This window comes from Salmo trutta, chromosome 15 (genome assembly GCF_901001165.1).
Source record: "Salmo trutta chromosome 15, fSalTru1.1, whole genome shotgun sequence".
Classification (NCBI taxonomy): Eukaryota; Metazoa; Chordata; class Actinopteri; order Salmoniformes; family Salmonidae; genus Salmo; species Salmo trutta.
In genome coordinates this window covers 10467202-10490183 of record NC_042971.1, presented here as the reverse complement: position 1 = coordinate 10490183, position 22982 = coordinate 10467202, and the positions used below count along the sequence as shown (strand labels likewise).

General features: G+C 42.6%; 1 protein-coding gene across 5 annotated transcripts in view; it reads right to left on the bottom strand.

The window, feature by feature from the left end:
- Positions 1-22982, bottom strand: part of LOC115148454 (glutamate receptor 1) — a 93866-nt gene that overhangs the window by 5558 nt on the left and 65326 nt on the right. For 3 of the 5 annotated variants that reach the window (XR_003866678.1, XM_029690355.1, XM_029690357.1), the window contains exons 9-14: positions 22784-22894; positions 18810-19016; positions 15310-15800; positions 3645-3843; positions 3090-3337; positions 381-495 (exon numbers count right to left, since the gene is read on the bottom strand). Coding sequence is in view for 4 of the 5 variants with exons in the window: in XM_029690355.1 (XP_029546215.1) it covers positions 381-495; positions 3090-3337; positions 3645-3843; positions 15310-15800; positions 18810-19016; positions 22784-22894 (1371 nt within the window). In the remaining variant the exon portion in view is untranslated. The remainder of the gene's footprint in view (positions 1-380; positions 496-3089; positions 3338-3644; positions 3844-15309; positions 15801-18809; positions 19017-22783; positions 22895-22982) is intronic. The other 2 variants (XM_029690356.1, XM_029690358.1) reach the window with 1 other exon arrangement.

Below are 22982 nucleotides of genomic sequence, written 5' to 3'. Positions count from 1 at the left end.
TATGCATTAATACTCCATCTAGCTTTGTGTCCTTTCTCCCTACTGCAAGATGTGTATTACTATATCACTTTGGGTAACCGGCAAAATGTAAACACTCAGATATGCAAACCTGTCGATTATTGTTGCTCTATAAAAACAGTAGTTGAGAAAACATACTCAAAACTGTGTTCTTTCATGGGTTTGCTAATACAACTACTTTGAAAGTAAACGGCACATTTTTGAAGAATTTATAGTACAATATAGTTCTACGGTTACACAAACTAACGTCACCAAGGACGAAGGGGGATTTGTGGTATTGCAGCCAGTGTGTTTTTGAAGGTACATTGCCGGTTACCCCCATCGTCGTGGTTACCCGCTAGGTTTCTCATACTGGGGCTGACCTTGGAATCACCTCCCCCGCTGCCGCATTCGCCCTTGTCGTACCACCATTTGTTTTTCAATTTGTCCAACAGGCCCTGCTCGTTCAGTTTTAACACTGCCAAGTTTACTGGGTTTCTTGAAATGATAATAGAATAATACTGGTCAGCATTTATGGAGATGTGATGTGTGGCAGAGGTAGTTCAGAAATAAAGTCTAAATACTAAAAAGTAGGTACTGTCGTCAGAACAATGAGAAATGTATAAAAAATAAGTAACTAATAATGTGGCTGACACTGTACAATTAAGAAAAACATTTGTTTCTAGTATGTAAAAATGATATAATATGGCTAAACCATGACAGATTTTACCAAGCAAGACAAGGGTTGTAGGTAGGAGAACTATACATGTCAGTAATGTCTTAGATTTTAGTGTGTGATCATATCGCTCTATGAACATTTCCTGAAATAAGTAGTTCCCTGGATAAGGAAAAGACGTAAATAGCCAACTTGCTGATTCACTTTGCAATATTCAGTTTCCGTCAGTCATCATCATTCATTGTGTTATTGTTGTGGTCAAGGAGCACCATCCAAAGGATTACTGTCCATTGTGGTCCATTCCCTTGTCTTCACCCTTTGCTATTGCTGGTCCACTGTGGACAACCCTCTCATTACTAACATGGCAGAAGGTGCTGCTGAAAAGAAGACTAATGGAAACATATAGCAGCATGAACCTCAGCAAGCTAGTCTTTCTCAGTAAAACCCCTGAATTCTTTCTTATCAAGAGAGAATTGGAAAGAAAGAGGTCAGTCTGCCTTATGGATGAGTAAAAGAAATCCACATCCTGTATTAGGATTAGTAGCATTTATCTTTGAGAGCATCAGTTTTCTTGCGATGCAGCTGACAAAATGAAGGGATGTGAGTGACGTTGATGTGGGGAAAAACAGGAAGGAAGAACATTACGTTTTCAACTGGTAAGGCAAGATTAGGCAAGGGTGAGATGGAATGGTGGGCCACATCAGAAGCATAGCAATGAATGACTCTTGGTCCATTTGTGTTTCATGGATATTATAGAGAACTGATTACAGTTTACAACTTTATGATGGTGGACAAGGGTGTTGTCCGAATCTGACAGAGCAACATTGGTCGTATTTAGAACTCATGGTTAAGAGATTTTCCAAATGATCAAAAAAAAACAAAGTTCATATAGAATGCTGTGCATCTGATGTGGCACAGTTGCTACAGTTCATACAGTAGTTATTTCAACAGCATTTTCTACTTCCAACATACACAAACTATCATTAAAGTGCAAATATAGTACACTGTGGCATGGTGATCATTGATTGGTTAAAGCTAGTTTTAGATGCTTCGTTTTCAAGAGGAAGATTTTTACAACTTCAAGAATATAGAATAGGAAAACATCAATCCCACATACAGTACGTAAATCCAAATAAAGATCAATTCACATAATTGGCTCAGAACTTGATAGCGAATTTGAATTCCCAGCCACAGCGTGATACAAGACAGTTAATCTCAGAGCATGCATGAGGCAGTCCAGCCCAGTCTGTACCAGCCATCACATCAGTGAGTGTAACTATGAAAGCCTTTGTGAAACACCACTCTCTTCAGTCACATTGATACAGATATTATATGTGTATCAAACATATGTGGTGCAGGTAATGTGGAATTGGTAGACTATAAACTAGGTAAATGAGTGATCAATCAAAAAGGCTGCTAGGTGTGGTTGCCAAAGCCTATGGGCTTTGTGAATGGTTCATTAAGACGGGCATGTTAATATGAGGAAAATAAAACCTGATTGAACACAGATGCATGAAAAGTGGTGAAACTCATGACTTCCTAAATTTGACATAAATAAAACTGGGTCACAGTGCCTTTGCCCTGAAATAACTAGGCAAATACTGGCTAATAATTGTTTTTTGGTACTAAATTAAAATGGTAATTAAATCATGAGAGATGGTACAGGAAAGGTAACAACTAAAATGTAGGATTCTATTTCTAGGGCTCTTTCTTGCAAAAATGCTGATTTGATATTTACTACCAAAGTACACATCTCTTGTAGTGTCTCCATTGTCTACTGTGTTTCCAAATTAAGCAGTGTAACAGAGCTCGAAGGTAAAAAGCTGCAGGTCATAACATCCGGGCTTCATTTAAAGTTCCTTTTAATTGGCTTTCGTGTACTATATGTCAAGACTGAATTTATATTGTCATAACCGTTGTCGTCCCGTTTGCTTAGTTATTTAATGGAGAAAGACATTGTAACATGATATTGTATGAATAAGTAAAAGGACTGAACAGTAATGCTTCCAACATAAGTACGTGTTGATGATACTTTATTAACTGAGTTGAGACAGTGGGGACACAAGCATTCTAGACTTCTGGTGAGAGTGGTTACAAACCATAAGTACAGTACAGTTAGCTATGGCTGAATGAGATCTCACTATACCACTACATTAACTATTATGTAAGTATTATGCATTATTACTGAAACAGACAAAATGTGCATAATTTACCCATGAATTGTGAAATGAATATAACATTTAACTAAATGTATTGATCAATTATCTCTTCACTCATTATTATCTACTTTAGAATTACCACTGAAAAATAATTCATAATTTATGTAAGCTCACTCACCTCATTGTGTCTTTGGCATTCACATGTAAAACACAACATGTGGTCGATCGTCATGGTGATGTGACCAGCCTGTAATTACCTTAGTGCTGATCCCTTGGGCGTGGCAATGCCGTATCCTTTAGAGTCCAGGTTCCCGCCCACCTTCATAGTGTCACATGGTTTCCTCTGCTCGATGTACTCGTTCATGGTGGACTCCAGCAGGTAAGCATACCTCCCTTTGGACTTCCTGACCCGCACCACGCCCTCGTCTGTGGTCTTCACAAACACTGACGGGTCGGCAGACTTCATGTAGGACCACATCTTCTCAAACACGGCGATCTTCGATCTCTGGGGTGCAAAAACATGAATGACTTGAGTGAACTATAAAGGCTACAGATATAGCCACATCATGACTTGCTCCAGAGTGGAGCGGGCTAAGGCACTGCATTTCAGGGCTAGAGGCGTCACTACAGACCCTGGTTCGATCCCGGGTGTGATCGGGAGTCCCATAGGGCAGCGCACAATTGGCTCAGCGTCATCCGGGTTAGGGGAGGGTTTAGCCGGGGTAGGCCGTCATTGTAAATAAGAATTTGTTCTTAACTGACTTGCCTAGTTAAATAAAGGTTAAATAAAAAATTTTAGAGCAGCAGTTCACCCTGAAGAACTCTTTGGTGGAGCCTCCGTCTAGGGTACCATAGGCGATCTCTGTCTGCTTGGCCAGGTCCTCAGCGCTCTCTATGGGTGACACCATCCTCTCTACTGTGAGGAAAGCAGCCAGGTTGGCCGTGTAGGAGGAGATGATGATGAGGGTGAAGAACCACCACACGCCCCCCACGATGCGACCAGAGAGGGACCTAGAGAGAAGAGAGAAGTATCTTTAATGATCAAAACATTGCCAATCTACGATAGAAGCAAATGAAAAGCTAAAGTGTTGCGTGAGGGGAGTGACAAATCCATTTTTCAAAAGTAACACTAATCGTTTCTTGGCACACAATGACACTGCATTACATTCTGTTGACACTACGGATAATCACTCAATCAATTGGATAATCACAGTTTCTCACAATGTCACAGGTATAGTGAGATGTCTAACATACACAATATGAGCAAAAGACAAGCACTTAAAATATTAGCCATCAATCATAGCAATAATTCTACCTTCAAAAGACCTGGCACGTCATTTATCAACTGTGCGTACATTTCTCACAAAATTCTGGCATATGTGGAGATTCTAGGATTTGCGTACAAATTTTGGGGGTTTATCAAACTGTCACATGTAACATATACTCATGTTTTCATCGATAAATCAGAGTGTCACTCCCTGACCTTAGAGATCTTTTTATTCTCTATTTTGGTTAGGTCAGGGTGTGACTAGGGTGGGTAATCTAGATGTTGTATTTCTATGTTGGCCTGATATGGTTCCCAATCAGAGGCAGCTGTCTATCGTTGTCTCTGATTGGGGATCACATTTAGGCAGTTTTTTCCCACCTGTTGTTTGTGGGATCTTATTTTGAATTAGTGCATGTTGCACCTCTGTCGTCACGGTTTGTTATTTTGTTTATAGTTTATTGTATGTCTTGTGAAGTTTCACATATTAATAAAAATGTGGAACGATACTCACGCTGCGCCTTGGTCCTTCTCTACAAACAATCGTGACAGAAGATCCCACCAAAAATGGACCAAGCAGCGTGGCCAGGAGGAGCAGACATCCTGGACATGGGAGGAGATCATGAGTGGAGCAGGGCCCTGGACACGAAGTGGAGAGTATCGCCGTTCAAGGGAGCAGATGGAGGCAGCAAGAGAGGAACGGCAACGATACGAGGAGTTAGAACGACAACGGAAGCCCGAGAGGCAGCTCCCCCCCAACATTTTGGGGGGGGGGCACACGGGGAGATTGGCAGAGTAAGGGTTTAGTCCTGAGCCAACTCCCCGTGCTTACCGTGGGGAGCGTGTGACCGGTCAGCCATCGTGTTATGTGACGTTTCACAGTCCGGAACCTCCTGAGACGTTTCACAGTCCAGAACCTCCTGAGACGGTCCACAGTCCGGGACCTCCTGAGACGGTCCACAGTCCGGAACCTCCTGAGACGGTCCACAGTCCAGAACCTCCTGAGACGGTCCACAGTCCGAGACCTCCTGAGACGGTCCACAGTCCGGAACCTCCTGAGACGATCCACAGTCCAGAACCTCCTGAGACGGTCCACAGTCCGGGACCTCCTGAGACGGTCCACAGTCCAGAACCTCCTGAGACGGCTTACAGTCCGGAACCTCCTGAGACGGCTTACAGTCCGGAACCTCCTGAGATGGCTTACAGTCCGGAACCTCCTGAGACGGTCAACAGTCCAGAACCTCCTGAGACGGTCCACAGTCCGGAACCTCCTGAGACGGTCTACAGTCCAGAACCTCCTGAGACGGCTTACAGTCCAGAACCTCCTGAGACGGCTTACAGTCCAGAGCCTCCTGAGACGGCTTACAGTCCAGAGCCTCCAGCGACGGTCTGCGGTCCGGAGTCTCCGACGACCGTCTGCGGTCCGGAGTCTCCGGCGACCGTCTGCGGTCCGGAGTCTCCGGCGACGGTCCGCGGTCCGGAGTCTCCGGCGACGGTCCGCGGTCGGAGTCTCCGGCGACGGTCTCCGGCGACGTTCCGCGGTCCGGAGTCTCCGGCGACGGTCCGCGGTCCGGAGTCCCCGGCGACGTTCCGCGGTCCGGAGTCTCCGGCGACGATCCGCGGTCCGGTTCCTCCGGCGACGATCCATGGTCCGGAGCTTCCGGCGACTATCCATGGTCCAGAGCTTCCGGCGACGATCCTTGAACCAGAGCCTCCACCGATGATGGCGGATCTGCGAGCGGAGCGGGGTCTATGTCCCGCACCGGAGCCGCCACCGAGGCTAGATGCCCACCCGGACCCTCCCCTATAGAGTCAGGTTTTGCGGCCGGAGTCTGCACCTTTGGGGGGTACTGTCACGCCCTGAACTTAGAGATCTTTTTATTCTCTATTTTTGGTTAGTTCAGGGTGTGACTAGGGTGGGTAATCTAGATGTTATATTTCTATGTTGGCCTGATATGGTTCCCAATCAGAGGCAGCTGTCTATCGTTGTCTCTGATTGGGGATCATATTTAGGCCGTTTTTTCCCACCTGTTTGTGGGATCTTATTTTGAGTTAGTGCATGTTGCACCTCTGTCATCACGGTTTGTTATTTTGTTTATAGTTTATTGTATGTCTTGCGAAGTTTCACATATTAATAAAGATGTGGAACGATACTCACGCTACGCCTTGGTCATTCTCTACAAACAATCGTGACATATAGGTATACTATATTTGTGCGCTCGTGAACGAGTGCTACAACCCCACTTGGAAAATGCCTTCCATTCAACTTTTATGGTAACAAAAACCCTCATTTGCTGTATGATTTGGAAATGTTGTAACTGGGCCATGTCAGTTTCTAAAAGAAAGCACAATGGCTAATCTTTTTCAGTGACTTTTTCAAACTGAAAATGCACGCCGCCTATAACAAGTGCCAAACACTGGCCGCACAATCTGCAAGATCGATTGTGTATTCAAACAATTTCAATGTAAATGCTGCCTACAGCCCACACGTCTATGCAAAAGACGAATGACTGTGTTTCTATCTCCTGCCTCGGTATAGGCTCTGAGATTAAACAGGCTATGATGTCGCACTGCTTACACACAGAAATGCTGTAGTCTACCGATACTGTCAAATATTTTAAATAGGCTATTGGTCTACTTACATTTGAGCGTGGTTGACTATCAAATGAGCGATGGATAAATGGTAGCCTAATATTTGTTGTGTAGCGTGAATAAACCAGTCATGTCAGAAAAGGAGAAACATGCACTGTAATATGATTATGATTTAGGCCTATATAATAAAAGTAAAATAAATATATTAGGTGGGATGCTGCTATTTGATCTCCTCCAATGGCAAATGCATCTGTTTTATCATTAGGCCTACATTTTTATATTTTTATTAGACTACCATTATTATAATTCCTGTGCATCAAACAACGCTATTTTCCCCAAAATAACTATATTTGCTTGCAATGCAGTTGATCAACCGCTAGAAGTTGTGCGTACGCATGGTCTGAGATTTGCATGGAGATACGCACGCTTTCCCGTCAAGTTCAAAAGGGATCAATACCAACCTTTGCGGAAAACTGGCGCACGCAAACCTTTGATAAATGAACACCCTGAACCCATCCTAGGTCTAAATCTGAGAGCCTTCTACGTTCTGCTACAAATGTGTTCTAAACCGCAGCAGGGACAGAGATAGCTGCTGCAGCATGTCTGCTCCAAAGATCACAGTGTCGCTGCGAAACAGTGATCACATTTATGTAAACAGAAACACGTATTGTTGGATTGTCTTTTGTAGGCTGCACCCATCCAATTATTATGCATTGTATGAAACAATCTTCTCAAATTCAGGCAGATGAGGCGTAAACAAACATGAAAGTTGTGTGGGCTGAGGGGAAGATGGGGAAAGCTGATAGATCTGTAGCAAATGGCATTCAGCATTACAGGAGCACTGAGGGTAAATGCAGATTTCTCAAAGATGACACTTCTCTCTTGGAAGCAGCAAGGCAGCTAACCAAAGCAGAGTAATTGTGTGAAAATAAAAATAGCAAAGTGTTGTTCGCTGTTGTTTTATGCAAAGCAGAGGATAAGCTGACTCCAGTATTTGGATTCACCCTGCATATTCGGGGAGAAGAACATCCTCACCCACAGACCTGTTTCCAAATCCAGAAATCACGGCAACCGTTACTCTGGAAGATTTGCTGAAACAAAGCTCATTTTAGTTCCCTGAATCCCTGCTGCACAATGCAGCTCACACACTAAAAGAGAATTTAAAAACAGCAACAACAGAGGGAGCCCAGGAATAGGGGTGGGGGGGTGGCATGTGAGAATGCCACTGATAATACCAACAAAGGAAAGCAAAAACAACTAAAGTACATTTCCAGAAGAAAATGTGTGTTTGCTAGCTTGTGGTTGTGGAATAAGTTATAGTAGAGGAAGTAACTGCAGTAGTAATGGTAGTGACTTGTTAGAGTTAAAAAAGTAGGTAGATGGGAGAATTGATAGATTGATTCATTGATCGAATTATTCATAGGATATGATAGCTTGAACATGTGAAAGTTGTTTTTGGTGACTCTCTCTTAAACGATTCAAGAGTTGGTGGGTTATTTTATGCAAATGTATGCAAATATAAATAGATGTTAACGTTGTTTAAATGTTTGTAGATTAAATTGTTAAAGAGCAGTAGCATTTAACATGTTTACCACTGTGGTTTTATAGTTGGCATTGAACCCATTAAGTTATATGCTAATTTATGCAAATTAAATTGCTTTATAGTTCATAAAGATTTTAAAGTTGGTCTTGTAATTGGCCAAGGAGCAGGACCATTTGGAATAGCTACCACTGTAGTCCTATGGTTCTTATTCAAACCCATGTTATTTTATGCAAATCATATTTGTAATTGTTATTGTTGAAAAAAAAATATCTGAATTTTTCAGATTTAAAAAATCTGAATGCAAACAATATAAGTTGGGTCAGTCTGAATATCTCAACATTGGTTTAGTGTTGATAGCATAAACGGTGAAAGAGGAGATATTTTTACCATTAAAGTCTCGCCCCTTTTTGCCATTGAAATGCATTGGTAGCTAATTGAAGTATTATTGTAGTTTATAGTTTATATGGTTACAGAGTTATGGCTTTTGCTCTAATATGGAAATGTATGAACATTTTTACTCATTAACGGATGGAGAAATTAAATAATGAAGTTGATTTAGAGTTTCTATCTTGAACGGTTAGAAAGTAGTGGCACTGTGAAAATCTACCTCTTTTTGTTACCATTTACTGTAATGTAAATATTGTACGTTTTAAATACATAGCAAAAAGTATAAATAGTATCAAAAAGCTTTTGATATGAAATCTAAGTAGGGTCGTACTCAACATCTTAACGTTGGTTTAAACGGTGAAAGAGGAGATGCGTATCCATTTTCAAATGTTTCACCATTCAAGTCTATGGCTATTGACTTGCATTGAGTTTTATGCAAATATGGTTGTAGTAAAAAAAAGTAAAAGTGGTTTCAAAAATATGTTCTTATTAAGGAACCTGAAGTGGTCTGTCAGCACATTCTAACGTTGATTTGGTGTTAATAACTTAAGCAGTTTAAGTGCTAGATAGAGCGGAATAATAATAATAATAATAATAATAATGTAAGTATGTAAGAAATCTAGTGTTCTTGCCTTCAGCAGGCACACTAATAAGCCATTTCTTCTGTTCAACTTCAATTCATGACAGCTAACAGGCACAAGAACTGGACACAGGGGAATGCTCCAAATCCAGCCACAAGATGGGAAAAACCTCAGCATGGTCGTCCAGTTACACTTCCAGCATGTTAGCAGCAGGGAACTCTTCTAAAGTTGACATTTCTTTACTTACATTTTCATGAAAATGCAACTAACTGGTCAGCAGGGTTGATATGAAACGTGGATAGCTATAACACTGCCATCAATTCAATATAAGAGGTAATGAGGTACAATAACGATACACAAATTGCCAATGGCAACACTAAAATGAAAATTACATAATTTCCCAAGTGTGTGCTACAGCAAACACACATGCCCACACGCATACACACATAACACTAAGTTCTCCGTCACGGTGAACTGTCCTCTCCAAACATTTGAGCTCATTAGAGGGAGGCAGTGTTATGTCAGTAGGTCTTTCAGCCAAGTCTGAGCAGGTAACGAGTCTCCAGAGACAACGCTTAACTTCACAACTTACTTGCATTCTGTCGGTCTGTATTATCTGAACAGGACAGTGCAATGATAGCAGTACACAGCTCAGATGTGACGGTCATCTCTGTTTTTGACAGAACTGTTGTCATAACACTCAGGGTGACTGGGTCACCTCTGCACTGGGAAAGGGCTGTGAGGCACGCAGGGTTGAGTTTGTGAGTGTGTGTGTGTGTGTGTGTGTGTGTGTGTGTGTGTGTGTACGTGCATGCCTATGTGTGTATGTGTGTGTGGGTCGGGGAAACAGTGTGTACTGTAAAAGGAGGAGAATGTGTGAGTGTGTAAACGTTTGTAGCTATGGGATGGCTGGGTGTTGGGGTGTGTGTGTGTAACAGCAGAGCTGAAATGACAGGCTGTGCCTGGGGGAGGAAGAGGAGCGTCTGGGCATCTGGTCACGCTGATCACATCTGCCTGGGGCCTGGAGATCTGACCCTTTCAAGACCATGGCTCACTGCAGACACACAGACAGGAGGACAGGGGACTAGCCAATGATTACACAGTGATCCTTCTCCACTGTGTACACCAGCGGAGGCTCCTCAGAAGAGGACGGGGAGGACCATCCTCTTCAGTGAATTTACATTTTTTGTAAATTGTTAAACATTAAAAAAAAGTTGTCCTTTTTAGATAAAACTATACTAAATATATTAATGTCACCAAATAATTGACTAAAACACTGTTTTGCAATGAAGGTCTACAATAGCTTCAACAGGACTCTGTAGGGAAGCACCATGGTTTAGACACCTAGCTTCTATCCTCCTCTGGGTACATTGACTTCAATACAAAATCTAGGAGGCTCATGGTTCTCACCCCCTTCCATATACTCACACAGTAATTATGACAACTTCCAGCGGACATCCAACCTATCAGAGCTCTTGCAGCATGAACTGACATTTTGTCCACCCAATCAAAGGATCAGAGACGTAACCGACGTTATAACCTACGTTATAAACTTTCATTCATAGGCTAGGTTATAGCAACCTCATGATGTGTATAGGAAAAACTTGAGTATCATGTAGTAGCTTAATGTAGTAGCACTGTTACATTGAACTGGGTGAATGGAATATGAATGACAGTCATCCAATATGTTGTAATAGAAATGAGGGAGTGCTCATTCAAAAAAGAATAGAAAAGTGTCCTCTCATCTTAAATGGCACTGACCGCTACTGGTGTGCACACACGTACGTACTGTACGTATGCACAAACATACACGTTTCTTTCAGTAAGTTGATATCACCCTGGCTAGTGGCAAAAGATGTGCTGTCAGAAAAAGCCAGATTATATTTAATTATATTAAAACCCATCTTAAAACCCTTTCACAACTCACCTATCTACAGAAGCCTCTGTATGACATAGGTAAGTATGCAATACTTGTCCAGTAAATTACAATAATATGGTGTGAAACGTTACAGTAATGTTAGAGGTGCAGCACACATTCCTCCAGCAATAGAAGCGGAGTGTATGAGACAGAGTGAGAGGGGCGAGGCCTGGCGAAGGTGTTCATAATCAACACTGCCACTTCTTCACTGCCTCACTCAATCCCTCAGTAAAACTCAAACTATTAGATTGTCTCGTTGAATGGGAGAGAATCTCATCAGCTTTACACAGGGGAGAACAAAAAGGTTAGTGTTCGCTCTAAATCTATCTGTCATGTATACACTGAGTATACCAAACATAAGGAATACCTTCCTCATATTGAGTTGCACCTCCCCCTTTTGTCCTCAGAATAGCCTCAATTCATTGGTGTAAGGATTCTACAAAGTGTAGAAAGCATTCTAGAGGGATGCTGGCTCATGTTGACTCCAATGCTTCCCACAGTTGTGTCAAGTTGGCTGGATGTCCTTTGGGTGGTGGACCATTCTTGATACACAAAAGAAACTGTTGAGCATGAAAAAGCCAGCAGCGTTGCAGTTCTTGACACAAATCGGTGCGCCTGGCAACTACTACCATACCCTGTTCAAAGGCACTTAAATATTTTGTCTTGCCAATTCACCCTCTGAATGGCACACATAGACAATCCATGTATCAATTGTCTCAAGTTGTGAAAATCCTTCTTTAACCTGTCTCCTCCCACTCATCTACACTGATTGCAGTGGATTAAAACAAGTGACATCGATAAGGGATCAAAGTTTTCACCTGGATTCACCTGGTCAGGGTCAGTATGTCATGGAAAGAGCAGGTGTAGTTAATGTTTTATATAATTAATTAATTAATTAATTAATGATGGATGGATTAATGCAGCTTTATGTCTGTTAAGCTAATCAGTAATCTGTAATCAGCATGCATTAAGACATCACACACAGACATTTACCTCAGAAGTTAAACTAGGCGTTAAGCTGCTCCTGTGAGTTGCAATGTGACGAGCCCTCTCCGAGTGGCAGTGCTGACATTTACAGAGAACAAACACATTTTTACCATGAATAAATAGCTGGGGTTTGCCCACAAAGCTGCTCCTTCCGTCTCCCATTGCTCTTGTAAAGATGTTGTTCTTCAAAGTCACGTTTCGATCTGGCTGTTTGGAGATTATCATCATTATGCCCAACATGGCAGGTATGCTAGTTACCGCATTCTCTGACAAATAACATCCTGCCAAACGCAGCTGGCCGACCAGTCTTTAAACTGCTCCCTCAGAGCTGTTGTCTATATATAACATTTTAGTTGTTGCACTGCAGGCCTTCTCACTGAACTCCCCAGTATGGGTAGCTAGTTGACCTTTCTATTTATACTGACCTTCAGGTGACCTTTCACAATCCCCCACATCTCAGCAGCAAATTAGACCCCCTCAGAGATACAGTACCATCACTGTAGTGTACATACTCACTCAGCCTCACATTGCACACTGTGAAATGTATGCAATACTGAAGGACCTACATGTGTATACAAAACACTTAGAACACCTGCTTTTTCCATGACAGACTGACCAGGTCAATCCAGGTGAAAGCTATGATCCCTTAATGATGTCACTTGTTAAATCCACTTCAATCAGTGTAAATGAAGAGGAGGAGATAGGTTAAAGAAGGATTTTAAGCCTTGAGACAATTGACACATGGATTTGTTTGTGTGCCATTCAGAGGGCAAATGGGCAAGCCAAAAGATTGAAGTGCCTTTGAACAGGGTATGTTAGTAGGTGTCAGGCACGCATGTTTGTATCAAGAACTACAACGCTGCTGGGTTTTTTACGCTCAAAAGTTTCCCATGTGTATCAAAAATGGTCCACCACCCAAAGGACATCCAGCCAACTTGACACAACTGTGGGCCAACATCCCTGTGGAATTCCTTTGACACCTTGTAGAGTACATGCCCCCCAAAATTGAGGCTGTTCTGAGGGCAAAAGGGGGGGGGGTGCACAACTCAATACTAGGAAGGTGTTCCTAATGTTTGGTATACTCATTGCAGTTTCTTGCCATATACAATCTCAGAATGAGAAAGAGCGAAGCATAAGAGTCTTCAAAATAATTGGAGATGTGTTCTTATATAAGTAGTACCTCCATTGTGATGTGTTACTGATTAAGAGACCCCCTATGTGTGTGAGACATGAATGTAGCTCATCTGTGCTCTGGCTCAATGGGTAAAGAGCTCCTCATCCCACTGAGTTCTTTCATCACTGACTGACCCCCTGAGGTAGCAGGGAGGTGAATCACAACTGTGTCAGGCAGACCTCCTCTCCTCTGGCAGCCTAGGAGACAAAGTCAAATCACCCGTCCGCCCAGAGGCTTAGACTATATGAAACCCGAGAGACAGACAGAGAAAGAGATAGAGAGAGGGAGAGCGCTCCCAAGCAAGTCAACTGAGGAGAAGGCACTTAAATGTTGGGCAAAATAGCAGATAAGAGATGATCAACGCATTTGTAAAGATTTGATTTAGAGCAATCACCCATCTGCAGTACACCACCATGCCTGGTTGGAGAGTATAAAGGGACAGAGGAATAGGGGAGAGGGAAATAAACATGTACAGTACAAACTAAGACGGAGTGCTTGGGAGGTTCTTCTCCTGAAGCTTAACCATTCTGGCAGAGCTAAACGGACGCATCTATGACAGGGAAAACAACATCTGCCACAGGCAGCTTTCTGCAAATATAATCTAATTTGAGCCCATTAGTTCCCCCAAAGTAAAAGGATACACATGTCCTACCTAAATGTCAGACAGTGGCTGAGGAGCCAGCAGTTAGCACAAGCCAAGCGCCCAGAGGAGGAGGAGGCAGTGAGCCATCAGCAGGAACGTCACCAGACTGACCTGCACTATTGATCTTGTAAAGAATCCCCATATGACTTTATGAGAGAATAAATGTATAATACACAAATGTTAACTGAGCTGAGGTGACAGTGGAATATGAAAGAACAAAGGATGCCAGGCGAGGATCATAGTATCTTTACCTGCAGGCAGGCAGGCAGGAACGCAGGACAGTACGGTCAGTTGAAAACAAAGGCGCAAGGCGGGGAATTGTGATAATGAGAATGGAACTCCTGCCCTATGCCAAGAGAGCAGTACATAAGGAGACACATAGATATGACCAAAGCAATTGCAATCCGATATGTATATGTCATTTTCTTTCTGTGAGATACACAGGTGGCACAATGTCAAAAAAGGGTTGCTTTATTGTTAACTCACTGGAAGGAATGCATCAGGTAAGAAACATAACCGAATCTATCTAGATACTCCAATTCTTCTTTTGAAATGGACATATCTACTTACAGAGAAACAGCATGAAAAAGAAACCCTCTTTTGTGTCCCAAAAATAACACTATCTTAAGGAAACCTTTGGATATCCTCTCTGAGAAGCATCTGTTGATATCCCTGTCTGCCCTGATAAGAGCACAACAACTAGCCCCTCAAACAGCAGCCTCCTGGCCCAGACTGAACTCTGTGCACTAGGCCCTGGGGCTTGACCTGGGCTAGGGTACACCTGGCCTGGGTCTGACCTGGACCTCATTGCTGCTGCCTTGGGTTGTGAATAGAACATAACCTCCTCAAGGCCCAGTCCAGCCATACTGTCTGCCGGTCAGTCTGTCACTCTGCTCTGCTTCTGTTCTGTTCTGCAGGATGCCTCTGTATCCCGTCTGCTGATGACGCATCTCCGCTGTCTTCACTGTGGGGTAATTATTCTAACTACTTTTGTTCTTGACCTAATTCATCACCATGTGGAAGGGGGTATGGGGGGGACAATACATTTCATCACACTGGATGATTTATCTTTAGCAGAGTGCAGTTGCAGTAGATTGGCAATGGTCACCTGCCTTCATCAGTTCAAATGTTTTCACGCATTACCTGGGTTAATTGAATTTTCATTTCCTTGGTATTAATCATAATAATGTATTTTGTTGTAAGACATTGTATGGAGGATCTCACCGTTAACAAATACTGTATTACTCAAGTACAACAACAAAAAAACACAATTCAAGATTATGTCTGCTGATGATGACACACAGTAATACTGATGAATGAGGAAGGACGTTAACGTTGTTAATAGAAACACTACAGGTAACAGCGGGGGTAGAAAACAGATCACCTACCTTGGCGAGATGTCACAGCCCTGCTGCATGAAGGCGCCCAGCGAGAACCACAAGCTGTTGAATATCCCAAACTCATTGGTGTGCCCCTCGTTCTGCCCCTGGCCCTGTCCCTGTCCTTGGCCCTGGTTTTGGCCCTGTTGGGACTGGGACTGACCTGGCTCTCTCCTGGGACTGGAGGACGATGGCTGGTTGTGCTGCTGTCTCTGCTGCTGCTCTTGACCCTCCTCCCCATCGGAGTCGTCCCCCTGCCACTCGTACGGGCTGAAGCGACTGACCAGGAAGAGAACCACGCTCACGCCGATGTAAGCAAACACAATGCACATCCAGATCTCGTAGGCCAGAGGATCCAGGAAGGAAAAGACTCCAGGTTTGGACTTGGTAGGCTTCTTGATCATGATGGAGATGCCCAGGGACATGAAGGGCTTGGAGAAGTCGATCACCTCCTCTCTTACCAGGGTGATGGTCAACGGCGCTACTGCCACGTCCGCTTTCTAGGAGGCAAGGAGATAATTACGTGTTTATCTATGTATCCATCAATTCAATTCAAATCAATTCACCAACAGTATCCCTACACTCAGAAATCCCATCTCTGTACTCGTCCTTCCACCCATAAAGTCTTCAAGTGGAGATGACAAAAGTATTTCCTTAAGGTGAGGTGAAGGAATGTAAATAACTATTCCCATGGGCAGGGATTAGCATACACATCAGTAATAGTAAACTCTCTTTTCATAAGAGAGGACTTTCTGAGATAACTCTCTCTAGAGAGCTCCAGCTTACATAAACTCTCAGTCTTTTCAAGCTGAATAATAATGAATCGCTTTCAAGAAATATTAGGCTTACTACTCTGAGAGAAAAAACAAAAACCCTCCAAGCGAGACTTGATTTGGTTGAGTCCACCCAGCACCTCTGTCATTGTATGGACAGAACATATTCTACATTACCCTAGACCAAACTGTTAGAGCGTATCTTTCATATCAAGTTCCTGAGGGCAGAGAAATAGGGTTTGACATGATTCCCATGAAAAATGTAAGATATGGGAAGTGACAGTTTGGTAAGGGACATTTCAATAACAGACTTCCTGGAATACACATCCAGCAACTGTATTGTGCTCATTCTGTTGCCTGTTACTCAACTTTTGGGGGGTAACGGGTAACAGCTTTTGACTATTTGGTACCTTACCACTTCAACATTGACAGCCTATCTGGGCCCATCTGCATTGTGTAGTTATGTTTTGACATTGAGCTGATGGACATGTAAAGTGAGAGGTATAGACCTTTTGTCAGAACATATCTTAGAGCTCATAGGGACACATTGTGTCCTGGCTGAAGCCAAGCTGTGACACACTTCTCCAACACATTGTCATTCTTCTCAAAGATATTATGTTAACCCTACATAGTATTGGAAATAAATAAACTGCACTACAGTATGTCCTTTGTCTACAGCAGCAACATAACGTACAATGTAGATCTGTACGTGTTCCAGAGAACAGAATCTATACGAAAAGCCACATTGAATTTGTTTTGTGTATTTAGTATGTGACAAACATCCACTAATATGATCATTGTCTTTTGTAGACATTTGTTAGGTTAAAAATAGGTTTAAGGTAGTGTCTGGTTGAATATTGAAGCATATCACTGGGGAAGAGCTATAGTGAAGGTTGTGATGCAGGTATTCCCAAACTGGGGTATGCCCAAATAAAATAAAATTTTATTTGTCACATACACGTGGTTAGCAAATGTTAATCCGAGTGTAACAAAATGCTTGTGCTTCTAGTTCCAACCATGCAGTAATATCTATCAAGGTGTCTAACCTAACAATTTCACAACAACTACCTTATACACACAAGTGTAAAGGAATGAATAAGAATATGTACATAAAAATATATGAATGAGTGATGGCCACACGGCATAGGCAAGATGCAGTAGATGGTATAGAGTACAGTATATACATATGAGATGAGTAATGTAGGGTATGTAAAAATTATATAAAGTGGGGTACGCGCAATGCCATTGGAGGTACGCCAAATAAAAATGTGATTCACATTTGTGATTCACATTTTTTCTTCACATTTTCAAACAGTCCATTTATATTTTCCAACGGGGCTATACATTTGGGTGAGTTTTTTTTTTCCTCGCCTGAGTAGCCTTGTTTCACTGCCAAAAAATCGAATTAAACCATTTTGTTTTCAGCGAAAATACAACACAATGTCAAATACAGGTAGCCTAGTCAAATAATGAACATCAATCACATTAACCGTTACTCTCTCGCAGGAATTCCACTAACAGTCCGTATGTAGCCAAACGTAGCTGCTGCTCATGTTAGTATCTCTACTGATGGCGTGAAAGCCATGACAGCGAGACATAGTGGAGTGGTAACGCGCGTGCAAGTAGTTGTTCCCGACGCCACTTGGGTACACTGCAGCATCCACCAAGAGACTCTTGCTGCCAAGGGAATGCCTGATAGCTTGAAAGATGTTTTGGACACTACAGTGAAAATGGTTAACTTTGTTAAAACGAGGCCACTGAACCCTCGTGTATTTTCTGCATTATGCAATGATATGGGCAGCGACCATGTAACGCTTTTACAACATACAGAAGTGCGCTGGTTTACAAGGGGCAAAGTATTGACACGTTTTTTTAAATTGAGAGACGAGCTTAAAGTTTTATTTACTGACCATAATTTTGACTTGTCAGACCGCTTGCATGATGACAAGTTTCTCACAACTGGCCTATCTGGGGGATGTTTTTTCTCGCCTGAATGATCTGAATCTTGGATTACAGGGACTCTCTGCATCTATATTCAATGTGCGGGACAAAATTGAGGCTATGATTAAGAAGTTGGGGCTCTTCTCTGTCTGCATTAACAAGGACAACACACAGGTCTTTTCATCATTGTATGATTTTTTTGTGTGAAAATGAACTCAAGCTTACGGACAATGTCAAATGTGATACAGCGAAGCACCTGAGCGAGTTGTGTGAGCAATTACGCAGGTACTTTCCCGAAACAGATGGCACAAACAACTGGATTCGTTATCCCTTTCATGCCCTGCCTCTAGTCCACTTACCGATTTCTGAACAAGAGAGCCTCATTGAAAGTGCAACAAGCAGTTCTGTGTGTGTTGCAGGCTTACAATGATGGCAAAAAACAACATTTGAGAGTGTGCTGACCCTGGTGCTAGAGGGGGTACGCAGCTGGAGGTTGAATGTTTAAAGGGGTACAGGACTATAAAAAGTTTGCGAACAGGGATGGTAAAATGGTGTGTACTGTTGCAAATATTGTACCACATTTGCAGCATTCCATTTTAGTTACTGCAACTTTATAAACCGAATGAGGGGTTACATTAAAAATGAGTCAGGCTGTGTCAAATTAAAAAGCTATTATTGTCATTGCCATTGGATGAATTCCATGGACTGCTGTGTTGTCTGAGAGCGTATGATAAACACATTTGTCCTCTTAGAGCCTAGTGAGGTGCCCGGTATGTTCATGAGATGGTTACTAACCCCATAAACCAGCTCGCCCACCATCCCGTTCCACATCTTGGACTCAGCGTCTCTGGCTCCGTACTTGCCATCACTTACGACCTCTAGTTTATAGGTGTAGCCCACATGCTTGGCGATCTCGGCGGCCAGCTCCACACAATAGCCCTCATACTTATCGTTCCCCACCAGCTGCTCATGGTTCTTCTTTAGCATCACATATGGAGATTCCTTGGAAACATGAAGGACAACATTGATGCCTGGTTCTTTTAAACATTTTCGTCACATATTGCATGCATTCACCATGACTCTTTCAGGGGCACTTATTATAAAGCTTTCCTTGTCTACCTTTCTTTGGGATAATGTACACGGTACGGTATACTATATCACCTTCTATGCAAACATTGGGCAGTGGTATAGTGCACATTTTTTTATGATGTCATCATTTCTCAATCAAAGTTTGTACTGACAGATGTAGCCTATTGAATATCATTGTAGAATAGGCCTATGCATAAAATGCATCCTCCAATTGCAACATCTGCCTATGACCACAGAAAGCCTTAAGAAAATATAATCTTTTTTATATTCTCAAACAACAAGTTAGGCATAGGCCTACCTAATATCAAAATAGGCCATTATCACTGTCAATCGTGAATGATTATTCTTCACGTTTTACCAGTGAAATATCCAAACTGCATGCCTATCAACTGATCTCAATCAGTTTCATGGGAATATGCATTTAGATCTTCTTGAATTACTGTTTCATGAGCAAATTAAAGCAAATGGTGTTAACAAACTATTAGCCTTTCTTGTAGGCTTATTTTGTTTAAATCAAAGCATTTATCCTGCCCAGTGGCGCGTGCAGTTGATATTTTTTTGGTCTATTCAGCTTCAGATAAGAAATGACTGAGGTGTTTTTGGTGTAACATATTATAGGCCTACTATGCTACAGTATATGCTATTATACTGAACCAAAATATAAATGCAACATGCAACAATCTGTCAATTAGGGCCTAATGGGAATACAGATATGCATCTGTTGGTCACAGACACCTTAAAAAAAGGTAGGGGTGTGGGTCAGAAAACCAGTCTATCTGGTGTGACCGCCATTTGCTTGCCTCATGCAGCGTGACACATCTCCTTCGCATACAGTTGATCAGGCTGTTGATTGTGGCCTGTGGAATGTTGTTCCACTCCTCTTCAATGGCTGTGCGAAGTTGCTGGATATTGACGGGAACTGGAACACACTGTCGTACATGTCGATCCAGAGCATCCCAAAAAAGCTTAAATGGGTGACATGTCTTAGAGAAAATGCAGGCCATGTAAGAACTGGGATATTTTCAGCTTCCAGGAATTGTGTACAGATCCTTGTGACATGGGGCTGTGCATTATCATGCTGAAACATGAGATGATGGCGGTGGATGAATGGCATGACATCCATAAAATGCAATTGTGTTTGTGGTCCGTAGCTTATGCCTGCCCATACCATAACCCCACCGCCACCATGGGGCCCTCTGTTCACAACGTTGACATCAGCAAACCGTTTACCCACACAACGCCAGACACGTGGTCTGCGGTTGTGAGGCCTGTTGGATATACTGCCAAATTCTCTAAAACGACATTGGAGGCAGCTTATGGTAGGGAAATGGACATTAAATTCTCTGGCAACAGCTCTGGTGGACATTCATGCAGTCAGCATGCCAATTGCACTCCCCTCAAAACTTGAGACATCTGTGGCATTGTGTTGTGCGACAAAACTGCACATTTGAAATTGGCCTTTTATTGTACCAAGCACAAGGTGCACCTGTGTAATGATCATGCTATTTAATCAGCTTCTTGATATGCCACACCTGTCAGGTGGATGGATTATCTTGGCAATGGAGAAATGCTCACAAACAGGAATGGTAACAAATTTGTGCACAACATTTGAGAGAAAAACGTTTTTCTTTTGAGTATGGAAAATGTCTGTGATTTTATATTTTAGCTCATGAATCATGGGACCAATACTTTATATTTTGTTCAGTGTATATTTGGTTCTGTTCTGTAAAATACTTATGAATCATTATGTGATCTTGCGAGACATTGATTTAGCTTTGGTGTACCTTTACTAGTCGAGCATCATTGTGAGAAGTGATAAGCTTCTATTTGTAACATTACTATTATAATTAAGTGATGAGTAGAACTAATAGGCAACAGATCTTGATGAGGGTTATTTTAAGCGATTTGAACACGCTTTGAATCATGGTGGTGAAAGAACAGCACCGTAACCAAGTTCTCGCATATCGTTCTGGGTTCCACTGCGCAAGAGGGGTCCCGTGGAGCTTCATGAACGTCAAGGCAGACACGCTGTAAATTTGGATCCTTGATCTCGTTGGTGTGATGATGAGGTTCATGCGGTAGATCAGTTTGTCTGAATACGCAACAGAGGTGGTACTTTTCTGTAAGCTAAGCTCTCGGACAGTAGGGCGAGTTCAAGTGCCTCATACGTTAGCCCCAAGTCCATAACAAACTGTTTTGAAGACAGCCGTTTTAGAAACCCCTGGTAGAGTATTTTGTCTATCTTGCTTTGTTGGATTTGGCCCGCTCAAAGTGGTCAAGCGTCTGACCGACGGGCCTCCGCACACACACGACTATAGTTATTCACTGCCAGAGAGAGAGAGAAGACAGGGAGGAAACCACCATTTACCTACCTATAGGCTGCTATAACCTACATATTTATGTGGTTACTCGTTCTATCGTTTTCATGGAATTTTTGTGGTAATTAAATCAGAATAAAATGTACTGAAATATTTTTACCAGCCGTGCTATGGTAGCACTACATCCCTGGTCATGGGGCTTCACACCAATTGATGTACATTTCTTTGTGTAGCCTACACGAAGGGGCCTTCAAATGGCATTATTCATGGCCACCCTCTCGCACCTTCTCCTTAGTGTGGGTTGACTCAGATCTGATGGGCGAGCAGCACTCCTGCTATTTCTGGCTGGCCAGGCCGGTGTGACTGTAAAGGGGCTGTGTGGAGCTCTGCCCTCCAGATAAAGCAGAACAGAGCTGCTGTGAAAACAGCCCTCGTGGCAAGGCTACAGGTGGACAAAGCATAGCGTACAATCTGGAAATAGACCACAGTGTGGTAGAGATGGTGGTTTCAAAAGAACAGAATTAAGAGTTTAGATTAGCCCAGAAGCATTTTGAAACAGGTAAGGTCTCTCCCTCCCTGATCCCTTCCTACCTCATGTAGATGACTTGACCCACTGGTATTGATAGACTATTTCAACAGGGATTGCTTACATGGAGGAACGTGCTGTACGAAATAGAAACCCTGCAATTAGGATATGAAAAGTTTAAATAAATACACTCTCCAATGTATCTGGGATAGTTGCCAATCATTTCTATCCCTTTGTGAATCTAACCAAAAAAAATCCCTATTTTTCAGTATAGCCTTTCCACCTGGCCGTCATTCTCATGCCAGTTCTACTGGCAGTGTTATTCAGCACAGCCGACGGGACTGACCAGAGGTGACCTGAACCTCTCTGATGTGTTGATATGGCAGAGCTACAATGGAGAAGCTGAATGCAGTCACCATGCAGAAAGGGAAAGAGCATAATCAGCAGGCTTGCCAACTCTGACCGCTCGGACTTCATAGCCAGGCAGGAGAGTCGCTTCTGGGACAGCCCTCAAAGACACACTAATACCACGGCTTCTGCTGCCAGGGCATTGTCATATGACAACATGAGAGAATTTGTGTATCTGTTCTTTTGCTGCAGCTACCTTCTGTTTACAAAGCTGTGCAGATATCACTATGCCAAAAAAAATACAGACAGTTCTAAGGACTTTGTAACATTATACTGCACTGCCGTACTGCTACATGGGTTGATAAAAGCGACTCCACTGTTCTATGTTTCCATACCAAACACAGCTTTAAACAACTGTCGTCTTTTGGTCCACAGAACATTATCATCATACAAACATTGAGCCTTTCAGGTAAGCCAGTGAGACTTACAAGGATAGTGGTCACAACGTAGGTCCTGTTTTGCAGTCCGAAGAATTCTTCGACCACCGGCGTGTATACCGCTGTGTTCACATAGTTCTTATTCTCATTCCAGTAGCCCACCTGCAGTCAGAAGGGGTACAGTATATCAACACACATAGCAGAGGAAATCCTACACTTCTATTTATAGTGTAATAAATATGAATATGCT